Below are 23,127 nucleotides of genomic sequence, written 5' to 3'. Positions count from 1 at the left end.
GGTTTCCTATTAAATGTGATAAATCCATTCCCCAGACAAAAAACCAATTTATCACTTCTCCATTCATTTGGGCTTCTGCTGTTGTAAAAAAGCATAGGGTTAAGCTTCAGAAAGATGTATCAATTCAGTTAGTTCTATTTACAGTCCATAGCTCTTTCCAATGGGTCTGCAACTTTCAAATCACATACCATTTGCGAATCTAATTTATCTAGAGCTACATATATTTGAATATTTTCCATAGCCATTATTATTATTATTATTATTATTTAAAAAAACATTTCCAAATAAAAAGGGTCATTGGTCCTAACCTGATACGACCTTTCTCTTTGTGTGGAGATAGCATTCAGGATTGGGTGATCAGTCTCTGCCTCTGATTGGTCTGAGTCTGTCAAAACTTTGATGACACTCCCTCTGCTGCTAGGGACCTCCCCAGAAATTGGCGAAGGAATAGTGACAGACTGACGTGTTCTACTATAAGTATAATACACACCATTACATTCGGAACGCACCACGAAAGGCTGGGACAGAATGCTATCTCCACACAAAGAGAAAGGTAGTATTGGGTTAGGACCAATGACCCTTCTCCATAGCATTCATGATTGGGACATACCAAAGCCGGCTGTCCTACGTGCGGTCCGAGTCCCTTATACAGAATGGACCTTTTGCAGTAACCTTGGTCCAAAAGCTGCCCCAGCAGAAGCAAATGAGTCCAGCTTATAGTGCCTGATGAATGGTGAAGGAGCGGCCCAGGTAGCCGCCCTGCAAACCTCCTCCAGAGAAGCCTGGGTGGCCCACGCCGTCAATGTTGCCGCGCTTCTTGTTGAATGCGCTGTTATCATTGGAGGAACTGCAAGTCCCTGTGTTTGGTAGGCCTTGGATATGCAAAGTCTTATCCATCTCCCCACAGTCGTTGGAATTACCTTGCAGCCCATGGTGGAAGGTTGAAAGGAAACAAAGAGGGATTCAGACCTCCTGAAGGACAATGTCCTCTTGATGTAAATCCTTAATGCCCTCCGAACGTCCTGAGTATGCCATCGTTTTTCTAACACGTGCACAGGATGCGGACAAAAGTCAGGTAAAATTAGTTCTTGGCATCTGTGGAACCATGAGTTCACCTTTGGCATGAACGAAGGGTCTAGTCTTAACATCACTCGATTGGTGTGAAACACACAAAGGTCTTTCCTGACAGACAAGGCTGCCAGGTCCAAAATCCTTCTGGCAGAGGTGATCGCTACCAGAAAGGCTACTTTACAAGACAAAAACTGCAAGGGAATTGACCTCAGTGGTTGAAATGGGTCAGTGACTGCAGTACTTTAGAGAGGTCCCATGTTGGATATCGATGAACCACTGGAGGCCTCAGTTTTGTAGCCCCCTACAGAAACCTGTGGACCATGGGATGTCTAGACAAAGATTCCACTCTCCCTCAAGGATAGAACAGAGGACAAGGCTGCAACCTGCCTCCGCAAAGTATTAGGTGAAAGTCCTTTGTCCAGACCCTCTTGGAGGAAGTCCAGCGCCTGGGCAATCAAGGCCCCAGAAGGGACAATGTCAGACTTAGAACACCATTCGCTGAAAGCCTTCCAAGTTGCATCATAAACGCTGTTGGTGGAAGGTTTTCTGGAGGCCTGGATAGTTCTTATTACTCTGGAGGAATAATTGCCCCAGATCAGAGATCCACACTCAATCTCCAGGCAGCCAGCTGAAGCCACTGGGGCTCTGGATGCAATACTGGCCCCTAGATAAGCAACACTCTGTCCTCCAGTATCCTCCAAGGTCTGGAGATGGAAAGGTTTACTAAGTCTGCAAACCATGGCCTCCTGGGCCAATGAGGGGCTACAAGGATAAGCTCTGCTCTTTCTACCAACAGTTTCTGGGTGACCCTCGGGATCAGGGACAGAGGAGGAAAGGCATACAGGAGCTCCCGTGGCCAAGTGCTGTGTAAGGCATTAGTTCACTCCACCCCCGGAACCGCAAACCTGGAATAGAATCTCGGGAGTTACGTGTTGTTCTGGGAAGCAAAGAGATCCACTGCTGGCCATCCAAAGCGCTCCAACAGCTCCTGAAACAAATTGGGATGCAAACGCCACTCTGCATGATCAATGTGGCTCTGCTAAGCCAGTCAGCCTCAACGTTGGCCACGCCTGCAATGTGCTCAGCTCTGAGCAGCACCTTGTGTCTCTCTGCCCATAAACCGAGCTGCTCTGTCTCTAGCATCAGAGGCCCTGAATGAGTCCCACCTTGGCGGTTAATGTGTGCCTTGGTTGACACATTGTCAGTCAAGATTACGATGTCCTTACCTGTGACCACGTCCTCTAATTGTCTCAGAGCCAGATGGACCGCTTGAAGCTCTAACCAAGTAATATTATCATCCAAATCTGCCTGGGACCATTGTCCTTGGAGCACCCTGGATTGAATGTGGGCACCCCAGCCATGAAGACTGGCATCTGTGGTCAGCACTAACCTGTTCGGTTCCTTGAATAGGAGTCCCATGGAAAGCACCTCAGATGACCACCATCTTAAAGACTTAAGGACCAACAGAGTTAATCTGACCTGTAAGAGGGAACAACTCCTACCTGTCTTCTGATAAAGTAGAAGGAACCATTGAAGTGACCTGGCATTCAGTCTATTCCAGGGCACTTTATTAATGCACGACATCATTTCCCCAGGAGCTTAGAAAGCGTAGCCAGGGATACCCTAGGTTTAGAGTTCACTTGTCCAATTAACTCCCTGATACTCTCCTGACGTTCTTGGGATAAGGACACCTTGCAGGAATTAGTATCTATAACAGCTCCCAGATGGAGTAAGGTATTGGTGGGAGTGAAGTGGCAGAGAAGCCATGCTCTTGGAGCACCTGAATGGTGATCTCTAAATCCTCTGTAGCTCTAGATGGGGAAAATGACTGGACCAGTATGTCATCGAGATAACACTGGACCCTAACTGGTATAGCCCTAAGGTGGGCTGCCAGGGCTGCCAACAGCTTAGTGAATGACCTGGGGTCTGAGAAAAGTCCAAAAGGCAAGGCCCTGTATTGGTAGTGCCTCCCATTGTAGCAGAACCTGAGGAATTGTCGATGAGCAGGGATAATAGGGATATGGAGATAGGCCTCCATTAAATCAATGGAGGTAAGGAAGTCCCCCTCCCTAATTCCCTCCAGGATGGACTGGAGTGAATGCATCTTGAACCGCCTGTATTTCACTTGGCGGTTAAGGCACTTCAGAATTGCCCTCCATCCCCCCAAGGCTTTTGGGATTACAACAATATGGAATAGAATCCCATGCCTTGTTGACCCCCAGGCACCTGCTGAATAGCCTGAATCTCCAGCAGGTGCTGAATAGCTGTTTCCATAAGGTTCCTTCTCTCTGTATTCCTAGAGATAGGGCAATGAATGAAAAACCTCGGGGGCATAGAGAGGAATTCTATACATAGTCCAGAGCAGACTGTCTCCAGGACCCAAGTGTCAGTGATTACTTCCTCCCAACACCTGGCAAACAAGGTCAGACATCCCCCAGTGGGAGGGTTGGTCTCCATTTTATCTGGGGCGTCGGAAGGGATGATCCCCAGCCCCTCAAAAGGGCGCTTATTGTTAAAAGAACAATTTCTACCTGTTCTGTCCTGGCTTTGTTCCTGCCTGGGGGCAAAAGACCTCTGGGGTCTGGGGAATCCCCCTCCTGTTTCAGGAGTCTTATAATAGGAGTGACTGGCATAGGGAGTTGGTCTATAATCACTTTTTCTGGATGGCAAAACCTTCCCTTTGTCCTTGGAGTCTACTAGGACCTTGTCCAGAGCCTCTCCAAACAATTTATCCCCTTTAAATGGGGCCGTGGCCAACCTCCACTTGTGCCTCATATCAATCTGCCATTGCTTTAGCCAGAGCAAGTGATGAGAGGTCACTGTTCCCCCTATTGCCCTGGACGCAAATCTGGCAGCACTCAGTGTGGCATCAGCTGAAAATTCTACTGCTGCCAATATTTTGTTCACATGCAGGTGTGATCTGACATCGTCCAGTGGAATTCTCTCCTGTAGCTCCTGGAGCCAGATGAGAGAGGCCCTGTTGAAGAAAGATGCGGCTGTGGAAGCTTTCATTGCCCATGCTGCTGACAGGTGTGTTCTTTACAACGTTTGGTCAGCCTCCTTGTCCTCAGCCTTCAATGAGTCCTCAGGCTCCCCAGGGATGTCAGTGTTGGCTTGCAGGGCCGCAACTGGGGCATCAACATCGGGCACTTCCAGGGCCTTAGAAAGATTGCCTCCTACATTAAACAATTTCTTGTCTAGGGAGGAAGGGCTTGGACCAGACTTGAGGGATGACCACTGTCTTTGCATGACTGTGGTGAACATCTTTGGCGCAGGGATGACATCTGCGATGATTGTTTTCTCAGAAAATGGGTCATTGCGGCCTTCAGAGGGGTCTGCAGGCTCCTGCGTTTCAGGGACTAAGCCTTGCCCTGTGGCCTTTTTTGTCTTAAAGAGGAGAGATCTAAAGATGGCAGGTTGGATCAAGCCAGGGATAGAACCTTGGCCAGCCTCGTTGAGGCCCTCATCATCAGAATAGTTTCTGTCCATCAGCTGGCCACTGTCAGATGTGATGGAGTGGGAGCTTACAGCTGGAATATATGCACCTGATTCTATATGCAAGGAAAGATCATCATCATAATGAGACCTGTGTCTCCTACTGCGTCTGGATGAGGAAGCAGAAACCTCTGTGGGAGAACCTCTGGTCTATCTCAAGACAGCTGACACTCCTTGCCTCACTGCCTCATTTAACATAGCCGGCATATTAACCTGGAACTCAGGTTCCTGTGCCCTAACTGGTCTGATCCCAGCTGACATGGGAGTAAAGGTTGCTTCTGGAGCCATTCTGTGCCTCTGATCAGTAACTGTCAGTTGCTCTGTTGTTGGGCAGACAGAGAAGAAATTTCTGATCTCAGAAACCTCAATAGCTTAATGCTCTTCAGCTCCCCCTATGGCCACTTCTGCTACTGCATGTCTGTCAGTTTGCAGTTGCCTCTCTCCTCTTGATAACGGCTGTTCCTCATTTGGGCGGGAAATTATGCAGGGCGCCATTTCCTTATCATTTTGTTCTTTCTGTCGCGGCTCTCGTCCCTCTCTGTTGCCTTGGAGCCCTTTCGGGTTCCTGCAGCCTTGTTCTTTGGCTTGAAGCCATCTGTTCTGGGGTTGCTGGGCTTAGAGAGTATGACGGCTGTGGAGCTGCCCCCTCCCCTCTCCTGACATCATGGCTAGCCTTTTGTGATTCTGCCATCTCTGACTCCAATGATCTTACTCTGGATTCGCCCCGAGCACGCTGCAGCCTTTCACTTTCCTAAATCTACTCTTACTATCTGTACTCTTTGCTGCAGGTCTTTTGCCCCTTTAAAGGGCAGAGCCCCGGCCACTCTGTAGTTTGACAGCTGTCAAAGTGGTAGACCAGTTCTGGCTTGCAATAGAATTCAGGATTGGTGTTTTTATTCCTATTTTTCCAATCAATTTGAAAGGATTTGTTAAATTTGCTAGGAGAAGAAATTAACACGTTGTCCAACAAGCTGACTGAGTCAATTTCTGGGGAGGTCCCTAGCAGCAGAGGGAGTGTCATCAAAGTTTTGACAGACTCAGTCCAATCACAGGCAGAGACTGATCACTCAATCCTGAATGCTATCTCCACCACAATGGAGAATTGCATGTTACCTTGCTTGTCTGTAATCTGATACATTATTGTTCTGTTAAACTTAGTCAGGAACCAAAGAACGCTGAAGCAAAGAATAAATAAATAAAAAACCAGGGAAGATATTTTCTGAATATTTCCATCTAAGATTATTTTTTTTAAAGAAATGGTCCAAATCTTTTGCAGATTAATAAAATGCCAAAACTCTCTGATGAGAGACCAATATTAATCAGTGGTGGGATTCAAATTTTTTTACTACCGGTTCTGAGGGCGTGGCTTGATGGGCATGGCAACGGAAGGATACTGTAAAATCTCCAGTCAGAGGTGGCATTTGATGGTTCTCCAAACTACTCAAAATTTCCGCTACCAGTTCTCCAGAACTGGTCAGAACCTGCTGAATACCACCTCTGATATTAATGTAAATCAAATGAAAGCACTTTCTTTTTTTGTCAAGTTTTTGATTTTATATTACATATGTATATATATATATATATCAATGCGTGAACAGAGTGACACCTGGGTGCCATACATTTTGGTACAAATAAAAATAATACTATTACTCATGATTATTACATTTATCCAGCTTATATATTTCTAATAATAATACACATTTATAGTAGGTTGTAATTTTAATTATTTCATATTGTTTAAGCATACCTGATACCACCGCCATTCAATTTCTGAACCTCCCTCTTGTTACATTTATCTTGTAATATAAAAATGTGTATACTATAATTCCCCTTTTCTCTTATTTCTGTCTCTATTCTAACTTTTATTCATATCACCATTATATTAAAAGATGCTTCCTTTCTGTCTTTCATCTCTCACCTGCTTTAATACTTTAATTCATATTCATATTTCTCTAATTTAACTCTTCACATCTATTTTTATTAAAATTTCATCCTTCATTATTTCATTATTCAGTGTTTCAATATTCAATTCTGATACCAATTGCAATATTATTTAAACATATGATATAATTCTATTCATATCTATACATTCATCCAGTTTATATATTTCTGCTATTAATACACAATTTTATATTAAAATATATTCTTTTATTATTTTGTTATGCTCACTATTTGACTTTTATTATTTCACTGCTGATCATAATGTTATTTAAGCATATTTAATAGTACCATCGTTCAATCTCTAATTTTCCCATTTTAACAACTTCATTCTTATTCATATGTCCCATATTCCACTCTTCACATCTATCTGAATTAAAATATTGTCCTTCATTATTCATTATTATTAATTGTTCAATGTTTCAATATACTATTCTAGTACCTATCACAATATATACAAAATAATTCTATTCATATTCTTTGCTTTCATCCAGTCTATATAATTCTAATGTTAATATACCTTGTTATGTTAAAATATGTTTTTAGAAGGATGTCTCTCTTTCTCTCTCTTTTCTATCTTCATCTCTTTTCTGCATCAATATTTTAAGTCTCTTTTTTTTTTGCTTGCCTCCCGTATTCTTCTCTAGGATCTTTGTCCATATCTATGTCTACATCCTGACTGTTCAATCTAAATATTTCTCCCATCCCTACCCACTTCCACTGTTTAAGTTTGTGACTATTTGTTCTGACCCCTAATTCCATTCCCAAAGCATCTTCCTGCTTCTCCAATTCTCTTATTAAATTTCTTAAAATGTTTTCCTCCTAGTTAGATTCATCAGTCATTATTAATAATATTGGTATCTCCTCCTTGTCTTCTTTTCGCTGATTTCCTGATTCTATTTCTCCCTCCATTTCTTCTACTGGCTCCTTCTTTTCCTGAGCATCTTGATCTTTACTCATTATCCCTTGTATAATATTTTCCAGTTTTTGGTCTATGCCATCTATCTATTAATTCCATAGTCGCCTTGCGTTCTTTCTGTATCATATCCTTTATGCTTTGAAACATCCAATCCATCTTGTTCAAAGTTCCACTCCTTTTGCCCATGTATTGCATCTTGTCTTGTTTTAATAAATCTCACTTTTGGCCAATAGCCCAAGAACTCTTTATTCAAAGCTGAGGTTACACTTCAGAATGCACATTAACCACAGTTCTTTATGTCTCACAAATAGTCAGTCAGTTCCATTGAAATATTCCAGGGAGTTATCCAAGCCTCCTTAAGTCACTTTTATAAGTTCAATCATATAACATAACATTCAGGGGTCATTTTAATTAAAAATCTTCCTTGTTCTCATATTTAAATCTCCAGTGGTTTTAGGGTAGGTGAATATAATCCAGTAGATATTTTCACAGTCCTTCAAAGAAATGTTCCCAGGCTTGTATATTTTTCTCTCATCAGCAGATGGCACTCTCTGCATAACAATATTGTTGCTGGTAGATCTGATTTTGATTATTTTGAATTGTAATTCAAATATAAAAGCTGTGTTAATTTTTAAATCTGTAATTCCAGCATTTTAAAATGCCTTCTCAATTCCATGTCTTCCCAGTTTTGGAGTCCAATTTCCCGTATTTTTGAAGAAGAAGAAAAAAAATTCTGTCTCTCTCTAATTCTTTTCCTTCCGGTTTGATAATTTTCTTATAGTGTTACTCGCCACTTTACCAAATAATTCTGAGTTAATAGTTCCCCTGAACTTTCTCTTGGCATTAAGTTTTAGTAAAAGAGAATCCTCTCACCCAGTTCCACCAGAGGTGGTATTCAGCAGGTTCTGACCAGTTCTGGAGAACAGGTAGTGGAAATTTTGAGTAGTTCAGAGAACCAGCAAATATCACCTCTGACTGGAGATTTTACAGTATCCTTCCTCTGCCATGTCCACCAAGCCACGCCCATAGAACCGGTAGTAAAAAACTTTGAATCCCACCACTGAGTTCCACACTGTTCACTGAAATCCACTCCAGTACAAATCTTAGGTGGTCATTGGCTGTTCTGACTTCATGGCAGCCATCTTGGGGCTGCCTCTTCTCATCATGGCTGAGAAGGAAAGAAAGCCCCAGGTCAGGCAGGAGAGATCAGCTCTCTGTGACCTTATAAGGCACCCCCCCCGTGCTTTGCTGCCCTACATGGCAGCTTTGCCTGCTTTCGAAGCCCACTAATGGGGAGAACTCGGCACAGCAGCACAGAGACCCATTCCTCATGTCCGATCTTGCGGCGATGTCAGCCGGAAGTCAAATGAAAGCACTTTGATCATCCAGGAACATGCCATGGTTCCTTACAGGGAAATTATTCAAAACAACAACATAAATCAGAGTGAGAGAAAATGAACAGTTACTATAGAGTCCAGCAGGGGGTTAGAATAAAATAAATCAGCATTCAACTGACTGGTCAATTTTTCAACATAAAAAGTAGAGTCAAACAAAGTTAAAACTCAGGCTTGCTTAAGAAAATGAACTACCAAGAGGAAGGTGGGTACCCAGTCACTTTCCAACTGCTCTCACAGCAAACTGGAATTTTCAAGACTCCCTTCCCAGATAGGTCATGGTTATGTGAAAGCCATCTTGGTCCATTCCTAAGTCTCCTATTCAAATCTAGGGAGCAGCACTGCAAGAGAACCAGCTTTGGCAGCAAAATCAGCAGATCATTGGCAAGAGAGAGAGAGAAAAACCCTTACTGTTCAGCAGCCATCTTGGGGAGGAGTTCTCCTTCAGCAGCATATATACTAAAATTGGAACAATACATTGGAGAAAATTAATAAGTTTACTTTTTATAGTAGCAAACTAAAATTCCTTTTTTCAGAATTTTTTTTACTGAAAATATATTAGGAAATATATTCATTTAAATTTGTTAAATAAAATCAGGTGAAATATTTAATAATCTTTTTTAAAAGAAACTTTTATTAATTTTATTATAAGGTAAACTACAAATATAAACAAAAGAATTATAATGTTAAAGAGAGAAGTAAAAAAGAGCCTCAACCTTTTTGCCTAACATTTTTAAATGATTCAAGTCACTGCTGTAACAACAAAACAGTTCTAATTGTCAGAACCTAAAATCAGAGTTTTATTTTATAGGTATCATAATTTTTACCATGCTCAAGTGCGGTCTTGACACATATGATGCATTCATTCAGAACAAAGCAAGTTGTAAGAAAGGTCATTTTTATTAACATGGCTATTCCTATGTCTCTGGGATTAAGATTCTAGATTAATACTCATCATTAATTAAAGACATTTTACAGTAGACCATATCCACCTATTTGGCAGTGTTTGGAACTTGCAACGTCAGCATCATCTGTTGAAAGTTAAAAATAAAGATACCATCCTGTGTGCTGTGAGTTTGATTTGATCTAATATTAAGAAAACAGATGGTACTCTTAGAAATACTCTTATAAGGAGAATGTGAATTAAGATTTTTTTTTTTCATTAATTGATACTGTTGTCTCTAAAGTTTGATTTAGCATGTTCTAAGGATAGTGTATAGCTACTGCTATATGTTTAGTTGGAGTGACAGGTAGATAATGCATAGACTAAAAGTATGTTATGAAATGTTGGATTTAAGACAATAGGGAGGAAAATTTGCAAAAGGGCTAATGTAAATTAATTATGTAAGGAGAGTCAGGAATAAAAACCATTTCAAATTTAATTATTGAACATTTCTTTTATTCAAAACTGACATATTTCTTTTAGCAAAGCATGTGTGACCTGTAATCTAACCGTAGTGTTTAATTATACAACCCCTATTCCTATTTTACTCAGAAATAAGAAATAGCAATGAGGCCAACTACCCACCACCAAGGCCACTGTCACTAACTGCCTTCTGGGAAGAATCCTAGAAGGTACCATGGTAGAGAAGACTTACTGCTTGGATCCCACCAAACATCGGTCCCTGGCAGAGGATACTTGTAATATATATTCTCTGCTAGGTCCAATGCAGTAGGCTGATGTAAGTGGAGAGAGGTGGTCCCTCGGATAACCTCAGATAGTTGCAGTTAGGAGAATGTTTCAAAAAACAAAGCAAAAAGCAAAGCAAATAAAAAAAAGTTTCTATCATGTTGCTTGTTTTAACGGTGCATGACTTTCGCCATTCTGAATAGATTCCCAATTGGTTGACTGATTGCATAACATTTGAATTATTGATAAATACTTACGATTTCAACACAAACGCATTACAAAAGCATGTATATTTATGTACTAAAAATAGATTAACAACTATGTCATTTCACTTTCAGAATGTTTTCTTGTGCAATAACAAAATCAGTTTGTTGTGAAATAACACAATCCATAAAAAGTAAATAACAAATGCACAACTGCTGCCAGATTATTAATTAATGCATTGGAATATTTTATGTGATTGAACCTTTAGGCAAAAATGCAAAAGAAAAAACACATCACTAAAAAAGAGAACAACTATGACACATTTTTATAAAATTACATATACTAATTAATTAATATAAAAAATATAGTTACTATAATTACAACACAGTTGATCAATACAAATAATCTCATTCTAATTAAGCTGTTTGTCTCCTTAGTATGTTGTGTAGATAGTAATGGCAATAAGTAGGGCATTTTCAAATATTTATTGAATGATTTTATTTTTTATAGTTTATATCTTATCTTTCTGCTCATAAGGCACAAATGGCTCTAATAGCTTTTCAGACAGAAATCTAATGTAGTATAGTATAGGTTGATATTGTGTAGATTAAAGACTAGAGTTGGGGCGAACAAACCTTAAATTCTAACTTAGTTATGAGCTCTTTCTCTCAGTCTCCCCTCACAGATCATTGTAAGGATTACATTAGGGAAACCTATCATCCCATTTTGAAGAAAATGTTCCATAAATAAAATAAATGAACAGGACTATATAAGGCCACCCCCCAAATCTGTTCATTCTTCCCTCCTACCCACCACCAAGGCCACTGTCACTAACTACCTTCTGGGAAGAATCCTAGAAGCTTCTTTAAAATAGCTTTTACTATGTTTTTGTTTACAGTTGTTTACATTATTTGTAAGCCATTTTGTATTAACTTGAACATGGAATATAAATAGTTTTAACAAATAAATATTTTGTGAAACATAACAGATGGCATTTTGCTCAAGCCTTAAAATATTCAGCAAGTTAAAAAGAGTTCTTTTTCTTTGCTTCTCAAGTTTTAATCAGCCTGGAATGCGTCATTTCCTTATATTATACAGAAAGGATCCTCGCATTTTCTAACAGAATGATGCTCAAAATTATACCTTTATAATTTTAGGCTATTTATAAATTTAGATCAGGGGTGTCAAACTCAATTTCATTGAGGGATGCATCAGGGTTGTGTTTGACCTCGGGGGCCAGGGTGGGCATGGCCAGGGTGGGACTGGCCAGCTTGACATCACTTGTGTTGGGGTACCTGTGATGGCCTAAACGCTCTGCCAGTGAAAATGGGCTCCCAACCCTCTGCCAGTGAAAATGGAGCTTGGGAGGACTTTCTGCGGCCATCACGAGCTCTGTTTTTGGCTGAGACAGTCTCCTGCAACCCTTGCCAGCAAAAATGGAGTTCGGGAGGGTCACGGACACTCCTCCCAAGCTCCATTTTTGCTGGCAGAGGCACCGCAGGTCAGTCCTTTGCTGTTTCCAGGGCGGCCCCGCGGGCCAGGTCTAAGCACCCCATGGGTGGAATCCAGCCCCCGGACCTTGAGTTTGACACCCCTGATTTGGCTAGTACATGGGGAGAGTGGGTAGACCATGATCATGACACAATTCACATTTCCAGCAGATACAAAATAATCTGCATACATCACAGATCCAAACCCTGACATCTACTTGACTATGTCATACTTCATCAGTATAACTTTAAAGTCTTAGCCAACACCCAAGCCATGTGAATTTTTGAGTGCAGGAGAGATCACAGGCTGATCCAGTTGGTTCTTAATCTGCATAGAGCCCTGTTACACCATAAGCAACCAAAGACTGACAGAATGTCATTTATAGGGAACTACACAAGATCTATAATTGGGAAAATGTTAAAGGAACACTCTCGTTTGACATTCTAGTTGTCTTCAAATTCTAAAGGCAACCTATCAGATTATCTGGGAAAACCCCAAACATCCCCTAAAAACCTTCTAGATCTCCCAGTTGTTTGTAACAGACTATCTGTTTATTTAAATTAAGGTTATCACAATATAAAATACAAATTAAAATAGTAGAGAATGGGAAAAGGAAAGAATTGGGAAGGAGAGGTGTAAGATAAATGTGGGGTGGGGAGCATTGACTTCCAATATTTTTCAATGCAGCAAAATACAAAAATAAGCCCAAGGTGTTTTTTTCAAAAGGCAACTGGACTTTATTTTTCCTTGAAGATGATTCACTTCTTATCCAAGAAGTTTTTCCAGTTCTTACTGAATGGTCAAGAATGGAACAATTTATATTCCCTGCAGTCATCTGCTTGTTAGCCCCGAGAATTGTTGAGGGCACTTGGAGGTTTATCTGTGCCATCAGGGTCACCAGAATAGTGCAAATGGGTGTGCAACCTCTAGGTGGCCTCAATGATTCTCAGAAAGAATACTAACAACCAGATGACTGCAAGGAATATAAATCTTTCCATCCCCCACCAATCAGTCAGAATTGAAGAATCTTCTCAGATGAGAAGCGAAACATCAAGGAAAAGTTCAATTGCCTTTTGAAAAAACACCTTTGGGACAACCGTGAGCTGGATGATTGAGAATCTCCATAGACAAATACAAAGTAAAATTACAGCCTCAACTTTTTTACTTTTACATAGTTAGTTGCAGAGGTGGGATTCAAATTTTTAACAACCAGTTCTGTAGGCATGGCTTAGGTGGTGGGCGTGGCTTGGTGGTCATGTGACTGGGTGGACATGGCTTGGTGCTCATGTTATTGGCTCAGTGTGGCCAACTCAATATCACTCACATCGAGGCACGCATCTCCCTCGCCTGGCCTCTCATAACTGTGGGGATACTGCAACAGTCGTAAGTGTGAAAAATGGTCATAAGTCATTTTTTCAGTGCCATTGTAACTTTGAATGGGCACAAGCAAAGTACCAGCAAAGGAGGGGAAGAAAACTCCAGAGAAGTTCCAGAGACAGGAAGTCTAGTCCTGCCAAAAATGTAATAAGGGTTAACTCAGAGGCAGTTTGTGTAAGCAACACCAGAATGTTTCCTTCCTGCCTTCCTTTCAGGATTAGGCCAGTAATTTCTTCTAACAACCGGTTCTCTGAACTGCTTAGAATGTTAACAACTGGTTCTAGCGAATAGGTGCGAACTGGTAGAATCCCACCCCTGGTTAGTTGTAACAGGGTTATACTATCCCATTCTGATTCATTTCTCAATTTTGGGTTCTCCTGAACTCATGAATCAATTCATCCTGATAGGAAAAGCTCACCTCAATCACATTGGTGTAGAGAGTTTACTACAGATCGTGTCGGTCAAAGTACACTAACTACTGGTATCCAGAAGTAGAACCTCCTCTGCTGTAACACCCCACCCTCTGGATTATTCTACCCTCCAAAGTGAGATCTGCCTCCACCCACCTATCCTTCCATAAGAGCTGAAGACCTGGCTTTGCCAATTGGCCTGGAGATTGATAACACACCTGACTTCCCCTCCTTTGTTCCCTGATTCCCCATCCACTCATCTTTTATTCTCATACTGCTATATTCTCATTTTCTTTTTCATTGTTTATTCTATGTTTCATTACTTTGCAACTGTTATGTTTATGCTTCTTTTCATTTCTTTGTTTTTATTGTTGTAAGTCACCTAGACTAGCTGCACAGTGAGATAGGCGGTGAAACAAATTTAACAAATAAAATTAATAAATTTTGTAAAAATTGTCTTTTAAATTATAGTTCAGTATAAATTTTAGAGCATTCATCTACATATTTTTCTGTTGCTGAAACATTACATTATACCTAAAGTTCCTTGCCCATTGAATTATATAATGTTTCACATATTTTTTTTCGATTTTAGTTTCAGCAACAACTTGGTAATAACATGTTCGTCATCAGTACAAAATATAATTTCAAATTCATTTTTACACATTCAAATCTGTAATTTTTTATCTAGATTAAATCTTTCTTTCAGTTGTATGTATGTAAGTCAGTGGCAGACACATCCTTTTGATTCCAATTCTTCTATTCACTTGAGATTAGTTCCCCTTATTTAAAGGGTATTATTTCACCATAAGTCCACCAGCTTGTTCTCAACATCATTTCTTTTCTGAAGAAAGCTTCCTGAAGTGACATCCAAAAAGGTACCTTAGGTGAGAATCTTATTTTATATTTATTCCAAACTCTTAGGATGATATGCCTAACAAAATGATCAACATTTATTTTAACCCTGTCTTACCACATGAAGGCATGCCACGCAAATCTTAATTCATGGCCCTCCAGTTCACCTAATTTCTTATTTTTTTTCAGCATCCTGCAATAATTTATATTTAATTCTCAGTTTTTTTCCTTGATATATAAGCTTAGAAATATTTTGCCATTGTTTAAATGAAGCACCAGTCATCAACATATTTGGTACAATATTTATCTTAATTACAGAAACTATACCCAGTAAGGATAATTACAATTTATCATAGTGTCTTTTTTGACATCATTCCAAACCACACAAAATTATTTTGAAACACTTAGAGTTTATATTTGTTAATGTCACCCCAAGGTATTTAACTTTTTTTTTCACCTTAAAACCTGGCTTCTTTGTCAACGTTTCATAATCTTGAGTAGTCATATTCTTAATCTGTATTTTTGGTTTCTATTAATTTATTTTGAAATCAGCTAAAGCCCAAAGATATTTAGCTTCTTCATCAGATATCCCATTGCACATTTTGAAACTTATAGAAACATAATAAATCATCAGTATAGGCTCTCTGTTGTAAGATTTCATTTTTAATATTTACACCCATTATTTCTTCATCATGTCTACTATATCTATTCCAGGACTAAAATAAACAACAGTGGAGATAAAGGACATCCTTGTCGAATGCCCTTTTGAATTTCTCATGGCTTGGTTAAATGTACATCAACAATAATATTTGCTTGCTGTGACGTGTAAATTGATTTAACTCCTTGAATAAAATTTTCTCCAAAGTCCATAACATAAAGACACGGTGTCAGACCATCTTAGTGGATCCTTCACCATGGAGTCCTTAGTGCTTAATTCTCAAGCAGTATATACCAAGTCTGTTCCCTCATCACCATATAGTGGCTAGATGCAGGTTTATTTCAAGTAGGTCTTGATTTATGGTCAACAGGCTGAGTGCATGGGAGCTACAAACTAGCTACCCACATCCAATGTTGAAGACATTGAAATAAATTGGAATTGTACCAGAATGTGGGTTCCCCATCACCTGTATCACTCTATGCAATGCTGCCCACTTTAGACAAGAGACAGCCTTCTGACTTATGAGGCATTTCATTTGGACATAGGCAGCTTTATGAAATAAAACATCATTCATTGTGTTCATTTGCTATAACTTGCCTGTATTGTATGTACAGGAATAACCTCATTATCATCTTCAATACTTAATAGGACAACCTTTAAAATTAAATGATGGAAATTATATTTATAAGCCTGAATCATTTAAAAAAATCCACTCATAGCAAATAACATGTAAACTTTCAAATGCTATCAAGAAATTAGATTCTTGAAATTATGACAATACTCTCTATATCTGAGTGGATAACTTTAGGAGAGAGAACTTTCCATTGTGTAGGGAAAATAACACATGTAATTCTTATAGAAGAGAAACAGTTACTTTCCCCAGAATGTAGCATGCTATAAATTCCATCGTGCTGTGCACTAAAATTAGAAATAATGTTCCGGTTGAAAGTTTCTGCCAGCTCTTGGACAATCATCAAACAGCTTTTCATAATTAAACCTTTTGATCATAAGAATCTTTGTTTTGAGCCTGTCATTTACAATTAATATTTGATGACGCTAGGAAATCAGGAGCGTCAAGCTAATGCTGGAGGTAGTAGGAAGAACCTTTATTTAATTATAGTTGAAAAGAGTTGGTGTACATCTCTTAAAATCACACTGTGGAAATATGAATAAATAACATAGTCACAAAAAGTAGTCACCAAACTGGTAGTAACAACGGTTGAATCCCACCCCTGGCCCTTATATACTATATAATATATTTTTATGAGCACTGTTCCAGGGTCCATGTTGCATTTCTTGCTTTAAACTATATGGAAATAGCCTTGATCCCATTGAATCAAATGCTGATTCTGTTATTAGTTTGAACTTCTGTTTTTCAGTGGTTTACTGCCCCTATTAATTCTTCTTCAACACTTTTCAGCAAGGTGGAAAATAAAATCATAGCCAATCTGTGCTGTAGCAGCTTCTCTATCTACTTTCTATTACCCCTAGGCTTAGAGAAAGTTAAGGCCAAAATCTGTCAAATTTCTTTAATATTGCACAGGGATATTATAATCAAAGATGTATGAGTTCAATCTGGAGGCCCTTTCTACTTACAAACTATTCATTCAATCTTGTTTTAATCACTGAACTGTAGAAACTTTTTTGACCTATTTTAAAATTTTACCCCTTGGCAGTATTAAAAGGGATGTACAGTAACATTCCATTCATTGAAAGATGCTGGGGTTTGGGGTTTTTTTGACTGAACCTAAGACTTTAATTGATGTATTTTTCATTGCCCCTTCTTTGATCAAATGACATACCTTTAGCACCTCCAATAAGAACAAATCTGGGGAAAAGCAACATATTTCTTAGTTTTAGACCGGAACCATACTATCACTCAATCAAGTTGCTGTATTTTAGTTGTGCTTGTTTCCATTAGAAGGTATAAGATATCCTAATCCTATCCTAAAGTTGTGACATGGCAAGTTTTTTTTATTTTTTTTATTCCATTTCTACTTTATTTTTATCTTATTTCTAGTACCTATTTTTAAAAATATTTAAGTTGCATCTGACTGATCATTGATAATAATTACATATGAATATTTAATATCATATTTATCCATATAATTTCTTGGGTAGCTTGTTTAAAATATTAATCCACCAATTTAGCAATACAAGAAAATGAGTAATTTGTCAGTACATCAGGAAATGAATTGATAAAGAAAAATGCCATTGGGCAGCAGCATGGAATGTTGCTGACAACTCCATTCCAAGATTCCATCCTTCTGGATCATGTGATTTCAAAGCAGAATTATTATTAAGGTGTTGGAAAGAATTCCTGCTTTTCACTTTGTTTTCATGATTGACACTTTTAAATTAGCTTTATCTAGTCACTACCTCCACTGAAAAGAGTAGTTAAGTTTAATGTGCTTAAATTTTTCTTTTCATTCTTCATTCTTGATACTGTATGTCAGTGATACCCTTAATTATTCTTATCAATTGTCTGGCAGATAGGAAGTGTAATCTCAGTCATTTTAATTATGCATATTTTTCTCTTTTTTAATTTTTTTCTCTTAGACGGAATGATTGAAGATACTAATAACTTCTGTTAATCAGTTTCATTATCCTGAAATAGGATTCCAAAGTCTGCAAATATCTTGAATATTTTATGCCCTTTTTCTCCATAATCATCGTATCTATTTCTGGTTACAAAAGAATTCAACTAAAGCAAATATGCTGTCAGAGTTCCGACTGATGTCCTAATTAAATCATGAGTCTCAAGCCAAGCTTCAAAAGAAATCCATTTATTTATTAGGAGCTTCATGCCCTCACAGACCAGGTGGAGCCAACTCTGACCTCAGTTAATTTGTGCTTTGCCTCTGACCCTGTTTCCCCCTTCCCCCAATATGTGTAATCGGTCACATTCCCTAATGAAGCAATTTCACGGGTTGTAAAAGACCCTCTGGCCACTGTAGGTTCCCATGGAGATGACTTTGGCATTTCAGGTGGAATGTGCCTTGTTTTGACTAAGATACCAGCTCCTTGATGCAGCGGTGAAGTTTGCTCTCCCATCCCTCTTGCCCATGGCAACTTGAGAGCAGTTCAGGGTTGCTTTGCGAGTTGACATATGCTCTATATTATTAAAAAGGACCTGTCATAACCATCATCATTATCCTTTCAAAAGTCAAACTTGGTTAACTATCAGCAATTTTGAAATGAAGTTATTCCCACCCAAACAATATAATGATTTCAGCATATTTGGGAACATAATTTACAGTTTGTAAATTAAAAAATAAAATAAAAAACAGGAGTTTCTTCTCAAGCTCCTTAATTGGTAAGGAAGTGCAAGCCAGCTCTGGCCATTCCCACAGTGCCTATAGTCAGGATGATTGTACACTGTTGTGCAATTAACTCTAAGGATCATGGTAATGATGCTGTTGACCATAGGGAAGTGTCAGGGTGTCTGAGAATTTCTGTATTGTTTTCTAGGTGCTGTTTTTCAGCATATTTATTGTTGCTCTTATGGCATTCATGTTTCCAATACTGTAAATCCCCCCAGGTAGCCTGCACATCCCAACCTGAAAAGGCCTATTAGAAGCCATTCACTCATGATATTTTTTAGGATTCAATGAAAACATGGGGAGCTGTAATTAGTTGTGTGTAAAATATTTCAAAGTAATTTAAAGTCAAAACAAAATGTTCCTCTCTCAATGGAAATGCTCTGATACTGTTTGAGCCTCACCAGGACTATTCTCACCTCCAAATGGGGCTGTTTTGAGGTCAGAACACTTCCAATAAGGTTAAAACAGTTTGAAGCCTTTTCCACACCTGTTTTACAGATCCCTGGAGACATGGTTGTACAGTGAAAGGCTAGATGTTCACATACATTCTTTGGTTATCACATAACTAAAGAAATTCCCAAATATTGTATCTTGTCTATTACCAAGAGATGAAATACTCTTAACTCTTGAAATACCAGAATCAATAAAAATCTTCTGCACAGCACTACAGAGATCCAAGTTTTTATTTTTATTTTCTTTATTTGTTAATTTACATTCCTTTGTTTCAGTCAAGAGCTCAAGGTAATATATATAGTATTACTTCCAAGGTTGGATTGAGAGAATGACTAGTCTAAAGTATGTCAGTGAATTTCCATGTCTAAGAACAAGAATATCTCGGATCCAGCATTTTAACTAGTACTTCACACCAGCAGTCCAGTGGTTCAATTTTTCATTTTGTTCTTGTACTGGTACTAACCTGTTGTTTTAGATGTCTTTTCCTTTGCTTTTTCAGTTAGCTTGAATACCTCATTTGGAGAACTGGAATGGTTCTCAGAGCTGCTATTTGAAGTTCTCGACTTAGCATTATTATGTACGGGATTTGTTTGGACTCTCTATTTTTCAGATGTTCTCCAATCCATATCTCTAGAATAACAGCATGACCCTGCAAAATGTATTCATTCATAGTTACAGTAATTTTAGAACACTTTGGGAACAACTTAAGCTCTGTATTTTTATTATTGTAACTCTACATTGTGGTTCTAGTATGATGCATATAGTTTCCTAAAATTCAAGTTTTAGTCAGCTTCTCTGAATCATTTCACATTCTACCTTGTCTATAAGTATAACAATAACAGGGGAGGTAAAATGGTAAATATAGTAGGTATTAGAAATGAAGAAAATATGAACTGATAGAAACATTTCCAATTGTTTATTTCTCTGCAGACAAAAAGGAAGTAAAGGTGGGAGAATATAATGCTATACTTGATTCACTGGAAATCATCAACAATTCCATCAAATTCCATGGTAAGACAGGTCTATAGAAAGGGCACATGAGTGGTGTATTTTTGTACAAGGCTTAGATCACATGCAGTGTAAGTCAAATAGAAATGTTTCAATAGTACTTGTGGGAAAAGTCCAATGATAGCCTTAAGAAATCTATAGTGATTAAGAGATCAGTTAAAAGTTTATTGACATTAACTTTCTTGTACTACCTTTCCTTGGTGATACGATTAAATAGGAACTGAGCAAAAAGATGCCCTAAAACCAATAGCGTGCCTTTCTGCCATAATTGCTAAGAGTCCTCATTGATACTGATCCTACCAATCAACATATGAAAAAGTAAATTAAGAACCGTTATTTCCTCTATTAACAATTCAGTTCCTTGCCAGAAGTCTAAAGAGATCTTGACAGACTTGAGCATTGGGTCCTAGCCAATAAGATGCAGTTCAGTGGTGAGAAAAATAAGGATGTGCATTTAGGCAGGTACAGAATAGACATTACCTAGTTCAACAGTAGTATCTGTGAGAAGGATCTAGGTATCCTTCTGGATCACCACTTAAGTATGGCTAATGTCCTGCAGCAGCCAAAAAAGTCAATACAGTCCTAAGCTGCATTAACAGAGAGATAGTATCACAAGAAATGATAGTATCTCCTTCTACTGCACTGGAGAGGCCATACCTGGAATGCTGCAACTAGTTCTTATCATCATAATGCTGAGGCCCTAGATAGAGTTCAGAGAAGAGCAACAAAAATGACAAGTAGTTTGGAGGCTAAACCATGCTGTGAACGGCTAAGGTAATCTGGTATGTTTATCCTAACAAAAGAGAAGGCTCAGGGGTGGCATGATAGCCATCTTCCAATACTTGAGAGGTTGTTATAGGGAAGAGGGGGGCAATTTGTTCTCCGAAGTACTTGAGGGGAGGACAAGAAGCAATGGGTGGAAGCTCATGATTATTTCAACTTGGAAATAAGGAGAAGTTTCCTGACAGTGAAAACAATGGAACAGCTTGCCTCCTGGAGTCAAGGATACTCCATTGTTGGAAGTTTTCAAGAAAAGATTGATAACCATTTGCCTGGGATGGATTAAGGACTCTTGCCTGGGCAGGGGGGTTCACTAGAAGGGATGGATTCCAAATCCCCTTCTAGCCCTGTTATTCTATGAGATAGGTGTATGATCATTCAAATTCTCCCAATTGTGGCCGGTGCCTAAAAAGTTTCAAAACTGAGATTAAAGAATGCACTGCTCATCGGAGCACAATATACTGGACTTCTGTAATTTACATCTAACATAATTTCATAGGAGGTAAATGTGTTGAAGATAAGGCTAAATATACAAAACTGGGATAACCAGATGTACTTATTTACTTTTTTTTTTTTTTTGCATTGTAGGGAAAGAACCTCCAAAAGATAGAACAATTATCCAAAAGCAACTTCGTAAGATTTCTCTGCCTCTCTACAGTATTCTTTCAGCACTTACTATCTTGGGAATGATCATGGCCAGTGCGTTTTTGTTCTTTAACATCAAAAACAGAAATCAGAAGTAAGTTGTACATTTTGGATCAGGTATGGGAAATGTTGGAGGCTATCCTCCTTTGTGAACAAGTCTCTTTGGGAGGCTCCCACCTAATTTTCCATTTCTCCCCATCCAGTTCATTGCAACGTTGTAATATTATATATTTCTATGGAGAGGAGTTCACTCCTATTGAACTCAAGAAGAGTACTGAGTAACACATCTTGTGTGCATCTGATTTCAGTGGCTTAAACAAATTAATTTTCTTCCATTGGAACCTATGTTTCAATACTATTTAATTTTGGCTACATTTTAAAAAAATTAATTACTAGCCCTTTAAAGTATTGTATTGGTACATGGGAATAACCTTGGGAAATGGGGGGATGCTGTTAGAAAATCGTCTGATAACCAGCAGCTGCATAATGGGGACAGATAGAGGGTCAGAAGGGATATTTGCCCCCAGCAACTTCTCAGTCTGTAAAGGAGATGGCAGGAGATTTGTAGTTTCAGACCTGCAAGATTCTGTTAATGTAGCCTTATAATAAAGTAGAATTCATTCTGTTGTGTTTCCTGTCTTGTCTACCTGGCACATATCTTTATGTTGAAACATTTTATTAAAGCTTTTCATTCTGTTTGATCAAAATTAGTGTTTTCCACTGTGTGTTGTTAGCATAATCCCCAGCTAATTAAACCACTGTGTAATATAACAAGTTGTTTAGTATAAGAGATAAAAGATATTTAATCATAATAATACTGATCTGAATTTAATTATAAAGCAAGAAGATAGATTTCTATATTTCTGTAATTCTGCACAAATATCTACTGTACTGTGATTAACTTCCCAAGAGGTAATTCTTGATCTGTTTCTAGACAGAGCTACTTCTGTGTTTCTGTACAGTCAGATAGTCCATCTATCTCTTATAGGTGACCTAAGGATAATTTTTGAAGACATTTGAAGCTATGATTTTTGTTTAAAAAATAGGTGCCAATTTATTTTATCTCACCATGCATCCATAATAGTGTAGCTGGTATTTTTAAAAAATAGCTGTTTACTAGAGGGGACAATTATAATCCCATTATCTTAAAAAAGGCAAAAGTGCTAAGCCTGATATTATAAAAAGAAGAATCCATATTTACATCCACAGAAAACATGAGAAGCAAGACATCATTCAGTCTAAATTCCTGCCTCCTGTTTTTGTAATTTCCAAAGGTGTGTGAAATGCAGAACCACACCTGGAGACAGAATTCAGGTGGATGAAAGCATGGATTTGCTTCTTCCTTAATCTTTGGATAAAAGTTGTCTTTGTAGTATCAGCATGGGCCTTTAGAAGATAAACTCTAAATGATAAAAACAAATCTATGTGGAAGAAAATCTCAGAAGAAAAGCTCTAGCCTGATTCTTTCATTTTTTGATC

At 38.5% G+C, this 23,127-nt stretch overlaps 1 protein-coding gene and 1 pseudogene across 1 annotated transcript in view; one reads left to right on the top strand and one right to left on the bottom strand.

Moving 5' to 3' along the window:
* The window catches only part of GABBR2 (gamma-aminobutyric acid type B receptor subunit 2), a 351,494-nt gene that overhangs the window by 210,590 nt on the left and 117,777 nt on the right, over window positions 1-23,127 (top strand). The window contains exons 9-10 of the mRNA XM_026701028.2: window positions 20,146-20,226; window positions 21,592-21,742. Of these exons, the coding sequence (XP_026556813.1) occupies window positions 20,146-20,226; window positions 21,592-21,742 (232 nt within the window). The remainder of the gene's footprint in view (window positions 1-20,145; window positions 20,227-21,591; window positions 21,743-23,127) is intronic.
* Window positions 3,250-4,560, bottom strand: LOC148126303 (uncharacterized; annotated as a pseudogene).

This window comes from Pseudonaja textilis, chromosome 3, assembly GCF_049901715.1.
Source record: "Pseudonaja textilis isolate UNSWEBS1 chromosome 3, rPseTex1.2, whole genome shotgun sequence".
Classification (NCBI taxonomy): domain Eukaryota; kingdom Metazoa; phylum Chordata; class Lepidosauria; order Squamata; family Elapidae; genus Pseudonaja; species Pseudonaja textilis.
This window is presented reverse-complemented; position numbering and strand designations above follow the sequence as displayed.